Source organism: Homalodisca vitripennis, unplaced genomic scaffold (assembly GCF_021130785.1).
Source record: "Homalodisca vitripennis isolate AUS2020 unplaced genomic scaffold, UT_GWSS_2.1 ScUCBcl_5132;HRSCAF=11722, whole genome shotgun sequence".
NCBI lineage: Eukaryota > Metazoa > Arthropoda > Insecta > Hemiptera > Cicadellidae > Homalodisca > Homalodisca vitripennis.
This window is the reverse complement of record NW_025781242.1, coordinates 22,338-42,598: the sequence shown is the minus strand read 5'-3', so window position 1 is coordinate 42,598 and position 20,261 is coordinate 22,338. Positions and strand designations below refer to the sequence as shown.

Sequence of the window (20,261 nt, the reverse complement as noted above, 5' to 3'; positions counted from 1 at the left end):
CCATGTTGTTTTGGTGTCAACTGTTTCATTAGTGTATTGTTCAGTAAGTTCTGCCATTTCATTACAGTTTATTTCATCGTGACAAGTTACACGATTGAGCAGCACATTCAGATGATTAAACTTTATTATCAAAATTAGTGTTCACCAGTTAAAAACGTTACGTGCGTTGCGACCATTTTACAGCAGACGTGGAGGCCCTTCAATTTCAACTCTTCAACGTTTGGTAGGTAAGTTTGAGAAGACTGGTTCTGTAAACAACCAGCCCTACACCCAGACGTCAAAGGAACAGCAGATCTATCGAGAACGTCGCCACTGTTCGTGAAACCTGAGGCAGTCAATTCTACGCCATGTACAATAACTCGGCCTTTCGCAAAACTTCAACTTGGCGAATTTTGCGTCTGGATTTAGGCCTGCATCCGTTCAAAATCCAACTGACCCAGGAGCTTAAAATTTATGACAATAGACAATGCCGTTTGTTCGCCGAGTGGGCTTTGGAGGGTTTAGAAGAGGACCCTAATTACGGCCAAAAAATTATCTTCAGCGACAAAGCACATTTCTGGATGATGAACAAGGATAATTACTGTAATATGGGACAACGCAAACCCACATGAGGTTCACCAGGTAGCGGTGCATCCACAAAAAGTTACTGTTTGGTGCGGATTTTGGGCTGGCAGTGTGATTGGTCCGTATTTTTTTTTTTTTGAAACAACGTTTGGTAAGGCCATCACTGTCAACGGCGAACACTACAAAACGATGATAACAGATTTCTGTTGACCCAAATTGAACGATATGGATGTAAACGACATGTGGTTTCAGCAGGACGGCTCTACGTGCCACACAGCGAACAAAACCATGAACATTTTGCATGAACGATTTGAGGGTATGGATATCTCTCGCAGAGGTGACGTGAATTGGCCACCAAGATCGTGCGATTTTGACGCCCCTAGACTTTTTTTATGGGGTTTTCTGAAGTCGCAGGTCTATGCCAATAGGCCTCAATCAACCAATGAACTTAAGATCAACATAACCCAGGCCATCGCTCAAATTCAACCGGATTTATGCGGCAGAGTAATTAAAAATTGGACCACTCGAATCCGTACATTTGAATAATGTTATATTCCATACATAATGGCATTCATGGGCCTTTCAAATTAAAAATAAATTTCTTTAATACATCATTACATAGCGTGTTTTATTTTCGTCTCAAACATTCTACCCGCCCAAAATGAAAAACCCTATACATTCATCCATAAACAGAATTAATCAGCTACAATTTACATTGTGTAAATGAATTAGTAAATTGTGTAAAACCCATGGTCATCCTTTCACTGCACCTTATCTCAATAATTGTCTACCCATATATGTAGCACACTCAAGAATCATCAACCCTTTTACACACCGGATCCAAATGTTTTATTCTTAGTGGGGAAATGTTTTCATCACTGATTAACTACTATAGCAGTTGATATAACTCGTTTATTATGTAATGCATAATCTATACCTAGTTTTCTGCGAATAAAACATACAAAGCAGAGTGTTGTGACTCACTGATTGGGCAGACGCGCAGTGAATTCCTGGTGCTGGTCTCGGAAGCATCACCCCTCCATCCCCGTAACCGATCTGAGACTGTAAGTCATGCAATATTCAGACATCCAAGAACTGTCAAAAAATTATCTTATATTTGACGATTACTCCTTATCTAGACATTAGACATGCACAGCGAGCTACTGTTCAGCATGCACTATCTGTATACCCTCCTGTTTGCACAGAGAACAGCTCTTATTCATACCTTTAACAAGTCTGCTGTCAGTCAGTGTTCAGTCCCTGTGTTTTACAAAACTTCATCTAATTATTTTCCCCTCAAAAATTGTGGATCATGAATATCAGAAAATTTGCATCAAGTTTTGCTTTAAAGTCGGGAGACGAGCAGAGACGACTCAAATGATCCAGGAAGCCTTCCAGGAGGAAGTCATATCATTGTCTTTGTGATTCAATCATTTTAAAATTGGTTACAATTCGGTTGACAGTGATCGATGATCATGATTGTCTTCAAAAACGCAAAACTCGTGAAGACATCAAATGTATGTGCGAGTTGTTGGTGATTAAAGTGTACAATCGTGTAAAAGTGCGCGACACCATTGTTTGCCAAAATTCTGTCTTGAGGATTTGTTTGGGCTTGAAACAAGTGTTTGCGAAGTATGTTCCAAAATCACTTACCGAAGAACAAAATTAGCGGCATTTTGAAGTTGGATAAGACTTATACAAAACCTTAATCACTGGCCCCGACTTCTGACTGTTCCTGAAATTGAAATCCCCACTTGAAAGAACCAGATTTCAAACAGTTTATGAAGAAATCAAACTGAATGTGACCTAATGGGGATCTTGAAGGTTGACTTCACAACTTGTTTCTCGAAGTGAGAAGATCACTTGAACAAGTGCATTGTGTCCAATGGAAGAGTACTTTAAAGGAGTCTAACGTTGCAAAAGGTCCTATAATTGCCCTCCTCCAGAGTGGCATCTGACCTTCTCTCCTTAGGTAGATCAGTGTCTTCTCAGATTATGGGTCTGATTACAGGACATGGTCACCTGGGGAAGCATCTTCATAGCGTCGACATTCTCCGGGAGGATCCACTCTGTAGAATGTGTAATGAGCAGGAGGAAAACTGCTGAACACTTACTCTTTGATTGTCCTGCAATAGTAAGGGAGCGGTATGCCATCTTTAGTAGTCTGGACAGGAGTGGTGAATTTCCCCAGGAGGACCTGATCGGTTGCTTTTGGTGGTGATTGTGTAGAACACAGTACTCTTTTAGCCTCATGAAGTTTTATGGAATTCATGGATGTGCCCTTGATTTTATAAAAATCATACCTCATCAGTAGAACGCAAAAATTTTATATCAAAGGAAATTGGTCACAGGAAGTCAAAATAGAGTACGGTATCACTCAGGGATTAGTACTTGGACCCTTACTTTTTGTCATATATATATCGATGACATAACGTTCGATGTTGATGCTAATACGCTTCTCTACGCTGATGACACAACTTTTTTTCAATAGTAGTAATAACCTGAATGAACTAAAGAAAATTAACCAACACTACAATAAACAAAGCATCAATATGGTTTAAAGAAAACAGTTTTTTAATGTGTGAAAACTAAAACTCAAAACATTTTGTTTACTTTAAAATACATTCCTGAAAATAGTTTTAATCTTGAATCAAGTAGTGTAATCAAAATGTTAGGAATTCATATTGCTAATAATCTTTCACAGGCACCTCACATGGATTTTCTCTCTGCCTATTAAATTATCTAGCATTATTTTTTTTATTGAGACGTCTAGCTGCACAAGTAAAAATTATATTCGCACTGCATATTTTGGCTACTTTCAGTCAATTTTGAGATATGGATTTAATACTGTGGGGAAATAGTGCTAGAGTTCAGGAAATACTGGTGCTGCAAAAGAAAGCTGTTAGAATTGTTGGTTAAGCTGAATATCTCGATCGTTGTAAACCTGTTTTCATTAACCAAGGAATTCTTACAATAGTTCATTTATATTTGTTTGACTTATCTGTTTACATTTTTAATAATAAGGACTTAATAAACCATACACAAACACATAATTACAATAAAAGAAATAGAAATAACATTGTAATAGACTATTGTCGACTGAGCAAATCTTTGAATAGTCATGTTGTAATTGGCTTAAAAGTGCAAAACCAATTGAAACATCTGATTGAAAAATACTCTCTTAAAATTTATAAAAATAAACTTTATGAATGGCTGTTACAAAACCCTTTCAATAATATTGATGAGTTTTTTTCTATTAACAAAATATACTTTTTTTACGATTGTTTTAAGATAAAGTCATGATATAATCAGTGTTATTCTCAACTAGGCAATTAATGCTGTATATTATTATATATGTAATATTTTTGTATTATACTAAATTAAATATTATTTAGAGACAATGCTATTTAGTGTGTAGCTGAATTAGACTTTGCCAATGTTCGTAACATGTTTTACGACAAATAAACGAATTTATTATTATTATATAACTGCTGAAACAGTAAACTGGTAGGCCTCATGGTGTGCTTCCGGGGTGCACAAAAGACCCTTGAGGTTTAAGTGCATGGCAGAATAGGCCGCTCCTTAGAAGAAAAAGAGGAACATTGTGAAAAGACAGTTTCTTATTGATATTGAAATAATTGAAATTTCAACATGGTAGTCTCAATCTTTATTGTGACTGTGATGGGAAATAGTGTATTGTCACAAACCCAGATATGTAACTGACCCCGTGTGCTGTGACAGATCACACAACAGCCAGAGTACAACAACAGGCTGTGGCCACACTGCTGGACGTGGCAGCTTCTGGCTCAGGAGGTCCAGGCTGTGCCAGAGCCAGTGTGGAAGAGATAGACTGCCTGCTGGGAGCCTTGCAGAACCCCTCCCAGGTCGTACGAGACAGCGGCTTGAGGGTCAGTCACTAATTCTTCATTTTCTTCCTTTATCTCTCTAGGTAGCCATAAGTTAAAGTTAAATCACATGCACTTTACAAACTTATTCTAGTTGTAGAATTATAGAAGATGTCTCATTTTAAAGGTATCTTTATTACAAATCCCGATTCTTCATCAGTTTCAAATTTTTTTGTATCTATTTAATTGAAGACTCTTGAAGCAATTGAAAAAATTTTAAATATTACTTAATGTTAATAAAAAAATACTTTACCAAATTGGTTTATTTTTAGGACGAGGCCTTTAGAAACCAAAGGTTTTCATCATCAGGCAAATCCACAAAAATTTGTGGTTTCTAAAGGCCTTGTCCAAAAAATAAAATCTTTGGAAAAGTATTGTTTTATTAACATTTAGTATTACCTTATTTCATTAAAACAGGGTCATGTAAATGTGCATGAGGTTTAACATTGTTGAACAGCTGGCTCAAGTATCTGACTTCAAGGTTCATTTCTGTAGTCCTTTTGCTAGTACAAGATTTAATTAGAACCAGTAGCCTATTTTCAACTCGTAAACTCAGGCAAAAATCATAAACTCATTTCAAGTTTAATGGCGTCATTCAAGGAGGATCTCTTCTTATACTGTTATCAGTACTTATTCTGTTTCAAAACCATTTGAATTCACACCTGGCATATTGATAATGAAAGGTCTCATGCAATAAATTTATAATAATAAATGACGTGTTCTAACATTTATTTACGCAATTAGGTATAATTTCTCTTTAACCGCAACTTGCATGAACTTCCACAATCTGTGCTATTACAGCCTCATCCTGTAAATCATGGTAATATGGTTGTTTGTGGTGAGGTATAAGAATGAGTGATAACTCACCCCTCTTTATAAAAAGTATGTAAATAATGTATACTGTTGTAAGTTTTGAAGTGATTGAACAAGTCATAATAGTAGTCAGTGTATTGTTGTGGTTGTACAGGGGCTCACAGTAATGGTACCAGCTCTACCCAAACAGTCTGAGAACCCGGAACTTTACTTGAGGCTGACCAGGAGGGTATGGGTGGCCAAGTTCGATGTCGCCGAAGAAAATCGGTTGGTTCTTGTACATTTAAAAACTGTACCTTATTGATTAATTTGTGTTATTTTCTTATTACATTAACAAATTAGAATTAACTCTTTAACATTACCCAGCAGGGATCAGATCTGGCTGGTTTATACCTTCCAGTTGAACCAACAATTGGGCACAGCAAAAACCGATGTGTCACTTAAATCTGGGCAACCTTATGGATGTCCAGTAGCGGCACATCACTAACCGCAAATGTTGAGATTCTGGGGTTCATGGGCAATTCGATAGGTCTAGTCTACTGTGGAAGGTGACTGTTGGAGTTGGTGGGGTTTGTTCCCTTACCTCAGAGGTTCTTGTTAACCTAAACAAGGGTGTGCCACCCCCTGCCTACTTTGACTGGAGAGGCTGGTTCAGAGCTGGCCTCCCCTTCTTCCGGGGAGACATGACTTTGAGATGTAGTGCCCTAATTCTTCCTCATGGATCTCGATAGGAGGCGGCCTCTAACCCCCAACCTTACCCATCCTGAATATCCTGTCACTCCGGAAGCAGCACATAGGTTCTTACAGGACTAAGTGCAATTTATAAGCTTTTTGTCTTTGAAGAGAGAGAGAGAGAGAGAAGAGAGAAAACGTCTTTAACATGGTCTACCTGTAGCCATGAAAAGTATTTTTTTCCTTTTCTCTGTTTATTATACTCTATCAATATTTACTTTCCAAACTCACATTTTACTTCTAAAAGATAATTAAGTTTGTTAAACTGTAATTCACAAACACAGACATACTAAAAGTAAACAATGGATATTAACGGTTATAGAAAATATAAGTAAAAGTCCGACTGTTTTAAGATGAAAAATAACTATGGATATAATGTAGCAAATTTGAAATTTTCTAGGAATATGTTTAAATCCCCTAGGATTTGTTCAGTATAGGTTTTTGTTGTTTTACTTTTGAATTTGTGAAGAATTTTTAAAGCAGTAATAATAGTTTGTACTTGTTGCACTATTTATGTTAAATATTTTAGTTAAATATTTATGTCAAATTCCAACTCTGCTAACTTAAAACATTAAAAAGAGTTTTAAAATGTAGGCCAATCCCTTTTAAGCCTAATTTTGCCTGTTCTCAAGACTAACTGGCCTGTGCGAGGATCCTATCAAACAGAATAAAAGGAAGAGTCGATATAGCATTATGAGGTCGATGGTACTGATAAAAAATTGCTTCAGTCATAGAAAGGATCTATCCGCCTTATCTGTAACTCAGATCCAGAGTCCGACATCTTACAGCTCGATCATAAGTTCTCTAAAATTGTACAGATCACTTTACATTTTTATTATAGATACAAAGAGTTTGAATTGAGTGAGATGTAACTAGATAATAAAAATAATAAATAACATTCATTCCTACCTATTGAAAACAAACTGGGTATGACTCCTTTTCTTAATCTAAATTTTAAAATGTACACTGTCAAGATTGTATAAGACCAAGGGACCTGTCTGTAGAACATAAGAGTTCTCTTTTGCTTGTTGAGTCTTTAGATGTATGAACGTTTATAGTACACCTCACGTATGTACATGTAGGGAGCTAGCAGACAAGCTGTGGCAGCAGGCCAGGCTGCAGTACGACACCCAGACTCTGTGCGACTGTCTGCTGGGAGACGTTATACACACCCGGTCCCTGTGATCCAGGAGGCAGGGGGCTCAGGCTCTGGCCACACTACTCAAGCAGTCCGGACCTCACCTCACCGACGTAGTGCTCAAGAAACTGCTCAACATTTACCACGAGAAACTGGCGGTAAGTTGCAGTTGAGTCAGAACCTCAACTTTGTAAACAATCCTCACGAGACCGTAATTTTAGATGCGACCAAAGAGTTTATTTGAGGAGATGATAGTCGTAGTATATCTTATGAGGTATTTGTTGAACTTTTATGAGCAATTTCCGCTCAATCTGAGTTGGCAAGAAACTAGAAGTGGTGTGCAACACAAATAATGTATAATGTAGCTATGGTGGGAAGGGTTGATTCAATGCGAATGTTGAGTTTAGCTTCAGTTCACCTTTCTCTTAGTGCAGTGTCTGGAATCTATGCGCTGTCACAGACTTTATGTGTAGTAAAACTCAGTTGTTCCACTGTGCTTGAAGATTGTGTGTGTCTGAAGCATCGCAGTGCACTCAGTTATGCACCTGATGAGACATTGGGAATATATCTTCACCTACACTATACACTATATTTTTGTAGCAGGTCTAGGTTTATATAGGTGTCTCTGATATAGAAACAATGTAAAGAATTCACTTTAGGTTTCTTCATCGCTGATATATTTTGGATCTCTTCAGACGAAGAAGAAAGAAGGAAGGTGAACTGGAGTTAAACTTAACATACTCCCAAAGTATTTGCATTGTTAATTTTTCAAATTACTTCATGTTTTACAATTAATAGAGGACTAACATCCCTGTTTTAGGAATATTTATCCTAATATTTGTTAATCCATTGACATGGTTATTTTAGAGTTCGCAGCGATTGCTACGGCGAGATTTTCTTGAACAAAGCTAACATTAATACATAAATGCCACCGTAACTTCAATCAGTTGAGAGAAGCCTGTCGGTTGTTGATGATATTGAGCATTTTTAATAAATCAACCAATGAAAATAAAAAACGTAGCAACATATTTTTTTAATAATTAAGAATAGGCCGCAAGACAGAAACTTGTGTTGGGCTGCCACATGCGTTATGTGGACATTAAACTACATAATGAGCTCATAAGTCAGGTGATGCATCTATGTAACGTTGGATGTTGCAGCTAGTGCCTGCCAAGCTGGACAGTCTCGGCCGTGTGATCGAGCAGCCGATAGACACGTGGGAGCCACGCAGCGGTGTGGCACTGGCCCTGGCACAGTTGGCTCCCCTGCTGTCCCCACCGCTCGTCTCGGAACTGGCCACCTTCTTCGTCTCCACAGGACTCGGGGACAAGAGCGGCGAGGTGCGCAAGAACATGCTGGCCGCTGCACTGGCTGCGGTCGACCTTCACGGCAAGGTAATGTCTGCTTCTCTACTTTTTATTAGTCCTTAGTTATTAGTAAAAGTCTCATTTCCTGGATTTTGTTTTTAAATTAACTAAATGTATTACTTTCATACAAATATTTCACAGACTGGTTCTGTGCGATGTTCTAATGTCATCGAAACAGTGGAATGTGGACACATCAGTACTTACAGTATGTACTTCCGAGTGTGGTTACTCTCACTTCACTACCTGGGCTCTGATACGTGTTAAGTTTTACACATAGTGAAATCTCAATATTATACAAGGTTGGCCCTTATCACTTAAAATCATGACACTTGATTAATGCTAAGACACAAGTAATGTGTCAAAGTCATGTTGTTAAAAAGATTTGGCCTAAACAATATTAAGTTGCTGGAAACCGGAACTGAACTGAAATCAAGATACAACTGAACTGACCCATTGATATTCTAGAGCCTCTTGATAATTCTATCCATATATTGAACTCAAGAGTTTTTAACAGTATTGATTGATTAGTGATTTTGTTTAAGAGCAGTTATTTTTATTATTTAGGGGCTTTTTTTTCCAAGGGTGGTTTAATTACAATAAATGTTTTTAAGAGAAAATTGTTTGAACAGAAATCAGAAAATTTATTTGTCATTCAACACAAGAAACAGTGCAATAGACATCGTCACAGCCTACGTTATGATTAAAACCTTTTCGTATAAACTACAATGACTAGACTACTTTAAAAACACAACATGTAGCAATAAAACTTTAAAAGACACATAAACATATAGACTTAAAAAATAACATCAATGTCAGGCATATTAAAAAATTCTTGTACATGATAAAATGGGTTTTCTTTTAACCAGGCATATAACACTCTTTTAAATCTACTTATAGGCACAGATCGGGGCACTAGAAGGTAATCTATTAAAATATTTGATGCTTATAACTTTATGAGATGCTTGAGTTTTTTGCTAACCTAACATATGGTAAATCTAACAGTGCATTAAATCTAGTATGGTAATGATGAAATTCATTTCTCGTGCAATAGTCCTGCAAGTTATTCTTAACATTACATAAACAAACAAATATATACAGATTTATCACAGTAAGAATACCTTCTTGAACAAAAAGAGGTTTGCAATGTGCCCTATAAGGAGAGTTTGTTAAAATTCTTAAAGCTTTCTTTTTGTAGAATTAAGATTCTCTGTACATCACTGCAGTTTCCCCAAAGAATAATACCATAAGAAATTACACTACGGTTAAAAAAAAGATTTGATAGTATGCATTGATTACATATTGTTTTGGGACAAGCTTTCTAATTTGTCTAAGTAAATAAATTACTCTGGAGAGCTTGGACAGAAACATTATTTACATGGGCATTCCAAGCTAATTTAGAATCTAAGGTTTATACCTAATAATTTGACACTATCATTAATCTTAAAGCCTAAGTCAGTTTCATCACGATTCCTTAAACTAAAAATTATAGATTGAGTCTTAGACTGGTTTAGCATAAGACCGTTTGACTGAAACCAAATGGAACTTTCAGTAATATAATTATCCATTATACCAGATAGCATCTCTAGCTTGTTTCTACAGAAAAAAAGTTGAGTCATCGGCAAATACAACAGAATTACAATTAACATTTACAGGCAAATCATTTATATGTACAAGAAACAAAAAAAGGGCCCAAGACCGATTTCTATGGTACTCCGCAATTTATATCTACTGTTTCAGACAGTTTGCTGCCAATACAAACTCCTCTGAGTGTGACTGCTTAAAAAAGACTGAAAAAGATTTAGCTCCACACCACTTATGCCGTAATAATGTAATTTTTTGAGAAGAGTCTCGTGCGGAACACAGTCAAACGCCTTTGTGAGATCGCACAAGGTTGCTAAAGTGCTACAGTGAGTTTCAAAACCCTCCAATACAGATACCACAAGACCCTCCACTGCATCCACAGTTGACCTACCTTCTCGAAAACCAAATTGAGAATTTGAAAAAAGAGAGTGCAACTCAAAAAATCACTCACCTGATGATTCATCACTGTTTCTAACATTTTTGAAAAAATTGGCACAACAGAAATCGGTCTGTAGCTACTAGGAGATGACCTTTCACCCTTCTTAAATATAGGGACCACCTTAGAAACTTTTAGAGCTTGAGGAAAAACACCTTTAACCAGACAATCGTTGACACAAGTTGTTAGGGGCTCTCCACAACACACGGTAACACTTTCTTTAACAGGCCACTACTGATATCATAGATATCTTTGCACTGCTCTTTTTTTATGCTATTAATGAGAGATAAGACATTTTCACTTGACACAAGCTTCCATTTATAGATGACATCAGGCAGAGGGTGGTTTGAGAGAAGATCCAAGGACGCATCAACTGAGGGACTCAATCTCATCTTGTATTGCAGCTACAGCATCGATGAAATAGTTGTTGAACTCATCTGGTGATATATCATGCTGAGCAGATCGTGATGAAGTGCCCCTTGCTGCATTCACAATACATCTGTACATATTTTTACTTCTCTGGAAATTAAACCCATGACCTCCAGTTTAGAGAGCCGCACCATCACCCCTACGCTATGGTGAAGATTTGATATTTTCATTTTTAGTATTCTTTGTAATTTCAAACTTGGATGGAAAAAAAAATAAGTACAGTTTTAGAAAACTTAAATTTCCAAGTGAGATAAAGTAAATAAACCAGAAAGCTTTATTGCTTTATTCGCATAGTGTTTGTGGCCCCTAGTAGCTAAGTGCTTTATACCTCTGTGTTTGATTTAGAATCATAGTTTAGGCACAGCTACTTCATGTGGAATAAATCTGTGAGTGACTATCGTGAAGTGGTGATGAGAATTGTTCCGGATAAAGCTTCATCATCTATGTACTTAATATATATACATGTTGGATATAGTGTTCCCAATAAGACTGGTATGAACTAAAACTTTGCGTTGATGTCCTCTTAACATTTGTATTCTTGCGGCTCAGTTTCCAAGATTTGATACATAAATAATTTAGAAGTGTTGCCAAATTGATGATTTTTTCACAGGAAACGGTGAACAGCCTATTGCCCGTGTTCGAGGATTTCCTGGACCGAGCCCCGGACTCTGGAAGTTTCGATGCTGTGAGACAGTCTGTTGTGATCCTGATGGGCTGCCTCGCCCGCCATCTCGACCGAGACGACCGCAAAAATCAAACCGATCGTTGGGAAACTTATAGACGCGCTCTCTACACCTTCACAGCAGGTCAGATACAATGTGTGAGAACCCTGGTTTTGGTATCAATTTGTAAGAAAATACGTGAAGTTTCTTATCTTAAACTAAAATGTTGAGATTTACGCTGGTTGTATGACAAAACATCCTATCTGAGATAAATTATTTGTTCAGATTGGAGGTGCACAATTTAACATAAATTTTTATTTTGAGATCTGCCAAAGATACCATTAAGGGGGATAAACACATCTTTTATGAATTTACATATAAGGAATGGTGTAAGGTAGGGTATAACCTCTGAGACAGTTATTGAGCAAGTCCTGGACTCCAGTGTAGTTTCATCTTATACTGAGTGAACATTGCTTTGTTCATGACCCTCACCAATCTGTGGGATTGAACAGTTTTCTAGCACTAATTGATTATTTTATTTTAAAAAAAGAAAGGGCTTTAACTTTCTTACTCAACTCAAAAAAATTTTGACGTGGGTTGTTTTTATATCTGGGATTATCAAGGATTTCTACTATCCCAACATCCTATATAGGGTTTTAAACCCATTGCGGATCACTGATGAGCTGGGATCGTCACGCAGCGGCCGGGCCTAACGGCACCGGTGACGAGCTCAGGTCGCATAAGCGGTCTGCTTTTAAATTTCCCTCCAAATAGTTCTGTTAATGTCTGATAGATCGGGCGATCGTCTTCACTTGTCTACTAAGAGTGTTTAAACAACGGTCTACGTTTAGAATTTTTCGAAAGTTTTATAAATATCCTACAGATCGCAGTTGTATGTGGAAGTTGAAAAATCATTCATATAAGTTTACTCTCTGATTTTTAGCGCTTCTGATTGGGTGTTTTCCTCAGTTGATATTATAATACTTTTGAGGTTAATGACACAACTAAACGACGCAGACGTACATGTTGGTGGGTTTAGTCTAGACAATGACCCGGATGTTGCAATCGATTCGCCCGAGCCGCTTTATTTAGACTATGATTCAGACATCATCCCTGCCACGCCGTAACCTTGCTCGCGTGTTATCGTTCCTACATCACGGATAACCCAGCATGCCCATGTTTCCATCTGAACGTATACCTTTGCAGCTGAATTTTCTAGTATGCAATAGAGAGAGATACGATATGGCGCACCATTGCTGTTCGTGCGGCCGCTGACCGTGAATTAATTTGCGCCCGCTGGTGCCAGCACGCCAAAACAATACGATCCGCAATGGGTTAATGCTTATTTCTATTGTCTCTCAGGTAAAGTATTAACTCATCAACAAATACTATGAATGATTTATCCAATGAAATTTTCTTCTTCCATTTGATGTAACATTTTTCCACCAAAGTTCCTATGTGTAATAGATTTGTTCTCTTTTAGTTGTTAAGCTTAGATTAATTTTTCTAGAACTCTACAAAAACTTAGCCTCACTCGCTCTGTCTAGACATTCAGGAATGACTTGAAAATTTTGTTATAAATATAAAGTACTCAGTTTTAATCAAACAATTGTTGGCTGACTGAGAGAATATTTTCCATTTCTTGGAACAAAAACTTACATTAGACAGTTTTTGCTTACTTTTTCTTCAAACAAAAAAGGAAGCATGCTTGTGATGGTGAAGCTTAGCATCTCTGTACAATCACTGTTAGTTATACTTGTGTAATATATATATGAGTGAAAATGTAACAGCAAAATTAGGTCTGTGAGTCATATTAACAATATCTCAATTGTTGGAGAATGTATTGAAACACTCTGTCTTTGTCCTTTTTCTCTTGAAACTACTCTACAGAATGTTCTTTAAGATTTCTTCACTCAATTGACTTTATTTATTGCTTCTTTGCTTTATTTACTAACCTACCTTTAAAATTCCATCTCAGAACCTTATTACTGTAGTCATTGTAAGTTATTTTTATTCACACCACAAAAGCTGTTCGTCACTTAGAAGCCAATGTTGTTGTTGGCCTATGAATTAATTTGTATCGGACTGACATTTTCATCAACCAATGCCTGCACGATTGTTGAAACTCGGGTCATGTTCCAGGTCCAGGAGGCTGTGGCCAACTGTCTGCTGCCCCCACTGGTGCCGGCGATGAAGGAGGATGCACCCGCACTGGTACAGAAGCTGCTACACCAGCTGCTGGAGTCGGAGAACTACGGAGAGCGCAAGGGTGCAGCGTATGGGCTAGCTGGCCTCGTCAAGGGCATGGGCATCCTGGTTCTGAAGCAATTGGATATCATGAGTACACTCACCACCGCCATACAGGACAAGAAGAACTACAGGCACAGGGAAGGTACGTACGTTAACACTCGGGTTGGGTACCACTGGCCTTGTCAAGGGCATGGGCATCCTGGTTCTGAAGCAATTGGATATCATGAGTACACTCACCACCGCCATACAGGACAAGAAGAACTACAGGCACAGGGAAGGTACGTACGTTAACACTCGGTTGGGTACCGGGTCATGAAGGTATTCATGGGAATGAAAAAGCGGACATCCTCGCCAAAAAAGGGAGCAGAATCCACATTGGTGGGGCTTGAGCTAGGTTGTGGGATAGCCTTCTCCAACATTAAAGCTCTGGTCAAAGATTGGGAAAAGAGGACAAGACACAAGAATTGGAGTAGAGCCTCAGGTTTAAGACTATCCAAATTGTTTATCTCTCCTTACGCTAAAGGGTGGACAGCTCTCCTAGACTAAAATAAGGAGGATATAAGACTGATATTAGGAATGTTGACAGGACATGGCCCTCTGAGGAAGCACCTTATGAAGGTAGGCCTTAGTCAGAGTAACAAATGTAGACTCTGTGGAGAAGAGGAGGAGTCAGCGTAGCACATTTGGTTGGATTGTCCTGCCATCGTAGAGACTTGGAAAAGATACTTGGGAGCATATCTCCTCAGCCCCAAGGACATTAGAGAACAGGAGCCCTTAAATCTGATTGGTTTTTGCAAAAGCCCTGGTCTTTGAGGGCACAAATTAAAGTAAGGGAGGCGCAAAGGTCCTTTTTAGGACTAAGTGCGGGGACAAACTGTCCTCGTCCCTCAGGAAGGGGAAAAAAAAAGGTACGTAGTACTTGGGTTGAAGAGATGGATAACTGATAAATATTTTATAACAATTTAAATAGTCTTTAAGCTATGTGTGTTCAAGAACAAATTGCTGGTCTTTGTCTAGAATTACAGGAATATCAATATATGAAAATACTCTTAGTAGAGTTTTTTTTTAAGTTCCAGGATTTATTCTATATTGAAATGCAAAAGTATTTGGAACAATGAGTTTTAAGATTTATTACTTAGACATGGAAATTATTAGTTGTCTGAATAAATTATCTTGATATTTTAAGGTTCTAAGGATGGGTAAACTTAGATATCAGAAGTTCTTTATTAATTATCGTAAGACTAGAATACAAGTCAATTTTCTTCTTAAAATGTAATAAAATTTAATATACGAAAATAAAAATATTTTCTTCTTGAAGAGTTTATCAAAGGTTCTCATGCTTTCATTGTCTTGGATGTAGCTCTGTATTGCCGATTCCGATGTGAGTTAGTGCGGGTTAGAGACGTCCACAGGTATGATACTAGAGGTGGGGACAGCTACAGGATGCAACATCATAGAACACTGGCATTTGAATATTTCCTTCACAAGCTGGTGTCAGATTAGTTAAAAAAACTCCCTGAGAGCATAAAAAATGTCAACAACTCAACCCTGTTTAAAGCTCGATTAAAGGACCTTTTAGTGTCTGAAGTGTTTTATACTCTGTAGATGAGTTCATGTTACGCCCCGCCGCTGGGACCACTCATTTTTGTAACTTGGTACCGATACTGAAGCCATGTATGAATGAGAGAGAGAATGTAATTTAATGTGTGTATGCGTGCAATTAATGAATCTTAGAATAGTAAACTGCAGGCAAATGCAATGTAAAATTGTTTGAAACTAATAAAAATGTGATTGATTGATTATCCCTTCGATTGAAGAACTCACCCAGGCTGTAAAAGACTCTTTCCTGAGTCCTTCTTCATGGTCTATGGACTGATGCTCTTTAAATTCTCAAGCGTTGCATTGTACATCTTTATGATTTTTTGCACTAAGTATTTAGAAATTGTAAGATTCAATTTTGATACATTATATTTATTGTGACAGGGGCACTGTTCGCATTTGAGATGCTGTGTCACGTGCTGGGCCGACTGTTTGAGCCGTACATCGTGCACGTCTTGCCGCACTTGCTGCTATGTTTTGGTGATGGCAGCCAGTATGTTCGCGACGCCACAGAAGACTGCGCACGTGTCGTCATGGGCAAGCTGTCGGCTCATGGAGTCAAGCTGGTGCTGCCCTCACTGCTGGCTGCACTGGAGGAGGACTCGTGGCGGACCAAAACTGGTGGGTTCAGGACACTTCCTCTGTCAATGTGTCATAAGTCTTACTTTGAGCAAACCACATTCGCAAAGCATATAGTAGTATAAATCCAACAGTTGTTTGATGGATGTCTTAAATCGTAAAATATTCAGAAGTTTGTCTTTTTTTTTTTTCAAAAATTAGCTATCAATAATACGAGATGGACCATATTAACACCTAGAACTCTGAGTTATGTGATTGTCCTCTCCGCTCAGGGGTCACTATGGGTGGTCTAGGTGTTCTGACAGGTACAAAATTTATGATCACACCTTGTCACTCAGCCCATCAGGCCACTTCGTGTTGTCCCATTATATTGTGCAGTTATACAATTCAATCCTCATCCCGTTGTTGCTGGAAAGTGCTGCAATCTCTTGACCAGATAACTAACTAAATTAAATTTCTCCATTTCCAGAAAAAATACATCAAGTAGTTTTCTATCTGACTGTCACTGAAGCTGCTATAGTGCACTTATCCAATTTATTGAAATACTAGTGCATTTGTTGGAAACAAACCTCGAAATATGGAAATGAGTTAATATTCTATTGAAATTAGAGACCTACTAGAGACTGTATTTTTATTCTACAAATAAAAGTACTTTTAAATAAGATTAACCTATAACTTAAATTACATATTACTTGGAAATAATGAATAACGAATCGATAAAGTTTCAACCTAGAAGCAAATAAAATAAAATTGTACCTTGAAGCAAATAAACAGACTACTGTCTGTCCTTGGTTTAGTTGGCAGAATGTGGTTTATGGGCAGCAGCCATGCTACTACCCTTCCTGAAGACATTTAGTCAAGCTGATAGTATCGTTTGAAACATATAAATTCATTAATTAACCTTATTGCTATTAAAACAATGTTATAATAAGATATGAGGTTGTGAATATAACGTATGTAGTCCACTTGTTCAAATTGAAATAAAATAAAACTGATACTGATAAAAAGTGCTATGGTACAGACAGAAACTGAACCTTTGCTGTAATATCTAATTCAGATTCAAGTCTGACAACTTTGACTCCCATATTAACACCCAAAGAGCACCTGTCCAGGCTGAGATATAAATGTTTGATAATATACAGGTTCAGTGGAGCTACTAGGGGCCGTGGCGTTCTGGGCCCCAAGCAGCTGTCGTCCTGCCTGCCCAACATCGTGCCCAAGCTGAGATATCAATGTTTGGTAATGTGACAGGTTCAGTGGAGCTGCTAGGAGCAATGGCGTTCTGCGCACCCAAGCAGCTGTCGTCCTGCCTGCCCAACATCGCCCAAGCTGAGATATTAATGTTTGGTAATGTGACAGGTTCATTGGAGCTGCTAGGAGCAATGGCGTTCTGCGCACCCAAGTAGCTGTTCTACCTGCCCAACATCGTGCCCAGGCTGAGATATCAATGTTTGGTAATGTGATAGGTTCTGTGGAGCTGCTAGGAGCAATGGCGTTCTGCGCACCCAAGTAGCTGTTCTACCTGCCCAACATCGTGCCCAGGCTGAGATATCAATTTTTGGTAATGTGACAGGTTCTGTGGAGCTGCTAGGAGCAATGGCGTTCTGCGCACCCAAGCAGCTGTCGTCCTGCCTGCCCAACATCGTGCCCAAGCTAATAGAAGTGCTCAGCGACTCCCACATCAAGGTGCAGAAGGCAGGAGCTCAGGCACTCAAGCAGATCGGCTCAGTCATCCGTAATCCTGAGATCCAAGGTGAGGCATATCGGTGTAGCTCTAGCTCTGAGTGTGACGATATACTCCACTGCAGTCTGCAAATATTTAAAAGAAACTCAGACCTTCTCTAGTTCGCGACGTGATGTATAAATTTTGTATATTCAAATTGGGAATGAACATTATTATTTTTACTTCTCAAGTGTAGGTTTTTTACCTTGATTAAATTAATGTCAGTTTTTTGTGGTGATTTTTATACGTCTTACATTTTTTTAGAGTAAGTCTAACATATTTCAGATTGGTTTTTAACATTATAAATGGAAAAAAATGATTCTTAAATTGTAATTTTATCTTAAAAGAAGTTTAAGTTTACAGTGTGGAAATATGGCACTCAAGAAATCATCCTTTAAAGTTTTGCCGACAATTCTTGATGGTTTATCATCATAATGTTCTTAACATTTATTGGTGTTTATACCTATCAGAGACTTTTCACACCTCTTTTTTCTGTCAAAATATCTTGAACTAACTGTGTAATGTACTTCAAAAAATATTTTTGCAAATACCACTCTATTTAGTTATTGTATAATTATAGCGTGTTTATCTGGTTCAATGATTCAATAATGAAATGCGGCTAAGTAACGTGACATGTTGTTGTGCAGCGATCGTGCCCGTGCTGCTAGAAGCCCTACAAGATCCAAGCCACAAGACCGCTACCTGCCTACAAACGCTGCTGGATACACAGTTCGTGCACTTCATCGACGCACCGTCACTCGCGCTCATCATGCCTGTGGTGCAGCGTGCATTCATGGACCGGTCCACCGAGACACGTAAGATGGCGGCCCAGATCATCGGCAACATGTACTCACTTACAGACCAGAAGGACCTGACGCCGTACCTGCCCACTATCATTCCCGGGCTCAAGTCCTCCCTACTAGACCCTGTGCCTGAGGTCAGTTTAACCCTCCAGCTTGTACAACTACACATGAAAACCAAGACAGGTCTGACAAGGCATGCCATGCGCAGCATACAATAGCAATGAAGTTAGCTAAACGAAACATCTAAATTTAATCCACGATACTCTGCCCATCCCTTTTAAAAATAGTAACTTAACTCTTCTTGCAATAATATTTTCAAGTTGAGCTTGAGCGTTTTTTATTGTAGTTACGATTCAAAATGTTAAAGGGGCGTATTGTTTGCAAAAGGATGTCTTACTGTCCAATTCACTTTATTACAAAGGCACTTCTGCATATATGAGAATTTACTATCTTTGTGGATTCTTCCCCAAATTTTTTTTGAAAAGAGGACAAAAAAATTAATTGTTTAGGTTTAAGATTCTTGAGGTGACCCCGTGACTATGTGTGCAGGTGCGCAGCGTGTCAGCGCGTGCCCTGGGCGCAATGGTGAGGGGCATGGGAGAGTCCAGTTTTGAGGATCTGCTGCCGTGGCTCATGCAGACACTCACCTCCGAGTCCTCATCTGTAGACAGATCGGGAGCGGCACAGGGCATCAGTGAGGTGGTAGGAGGCCTGGGAGTGGAGAAACTACGTAAACTGATGCCAGGTACAAACCACTATTCAGAGCTGTGCTCAATGTACCTGAATTTATCAAACTTCATTTTCTAAATTAATATATTTCTGTTTTCTGTTACCCTTTAATGATTTATAAAAAATGAACAAAATATTGCTCATTTTGTAATTACATATTTTAATTTATTGGTTAATTTTTAATTTTAAAAAAAGCTTGTATTTAAGCACCTTATGACATTTTTCCTTCTTTGTTACATATTTTTTTAATGGATAAAAATGTAAGTTAAACACTTTTTTTACACATTATGTACAAACCCTTGTTGTGAATGTTGAGTTTGGTAGCCTTTTTTTTGACATTATGCTATATATTGCTAGGTGTGAATCCTTTAGGGTTGTCTGAGTGGGTTCACGCTGAACATAAGAGAAGGTGGAGGCTGCATCTGATTCTGAGAATGAGTAGAATGGTCCTACAATTAACTTTTCTCCATGGTGGCACCTGATCTTCATATCCTTCTCTCCTTAAGTAGATGAGTGTCTTCTTGGGTTATGGGTCCCATTACGGGACATGGTCACGTAAGGAAGCATCTTCACTGAGTTGGTATTCAGGAGGATCCGCTGAACAGGAGGAAACTGCTAAACATCTGCAATAGTAATGGAGCACTCCATCTTTGATAGTCTGGACAAGGTGGTGAATTTCCCCACAAGGATTTGATTGGTTGTTTTTGGCGGTTTGCAGAACTGCTGAAACTGTAGACTAGTAGGCCTCATGGTGTGCTTCCGGGGTGTGCAAAAGGCCCTTGAGGTTTAAGTGCATGCCCCATACAAGAAGAAGAAGTATTATAAATTATCAAAATATTTACACTAATGAAACAAAACTTTCTCAAAGTAATAAATAAAATGGACAGAACACAGTAAACTGGTGTAGGACAGTCACAGGAGCAGTAACGCATCCATTTATGGCTCTGTAGT

The 20,261-nt window shown here is 38.3% G+C and overlaps 1 protein-coding gene across 1 annotated transcript in view; it reads left to right on the top strand.

Annotated features, from left to right (window-relative positions):
- Positions 1–1,559: 1,559 nt before the first annotated feature.
- LOC124373233 (eIF-2-alpha kinase activator GCN1-like) overlaps positions 1,560–20,261 on the top strand; it is a gene marked incomplete at both ends in the record, with an annotated part of 41,036 nt that continues 22,334 nt past the window's right edge. The window contains 13 exon segments of the mRNA XM_046831623.1: positions 1,560–1,628; positions 2,576–2,768; positions 4,285–4,472; positions 5,437–5,549; positions 7,097–7,310; positions 8,313–8,546; positions 11,576–11,713; positions 11,715–11,771; positions 13,770–14,019; positions 15,861–16,097; positions 17,629–17,808; positions 18,426–18,715; positions 19,131–19,326. Coding sequence (XP_046687579.1) covers positions 1,560–1,628; positions 2,576–2,768; positions 4,285–4,472; positions 5,437–5,549; positions 7,097–7,310; positions 8,313–8,546; positions 11,576–11,713; positions 11,715–11,771; positions 13,770–14,019; positions 15,861–16,097; positions 17,629–17,808; positions 18,426–18,715; positions 19,131–19,326 — 2,359 coding nt within the window.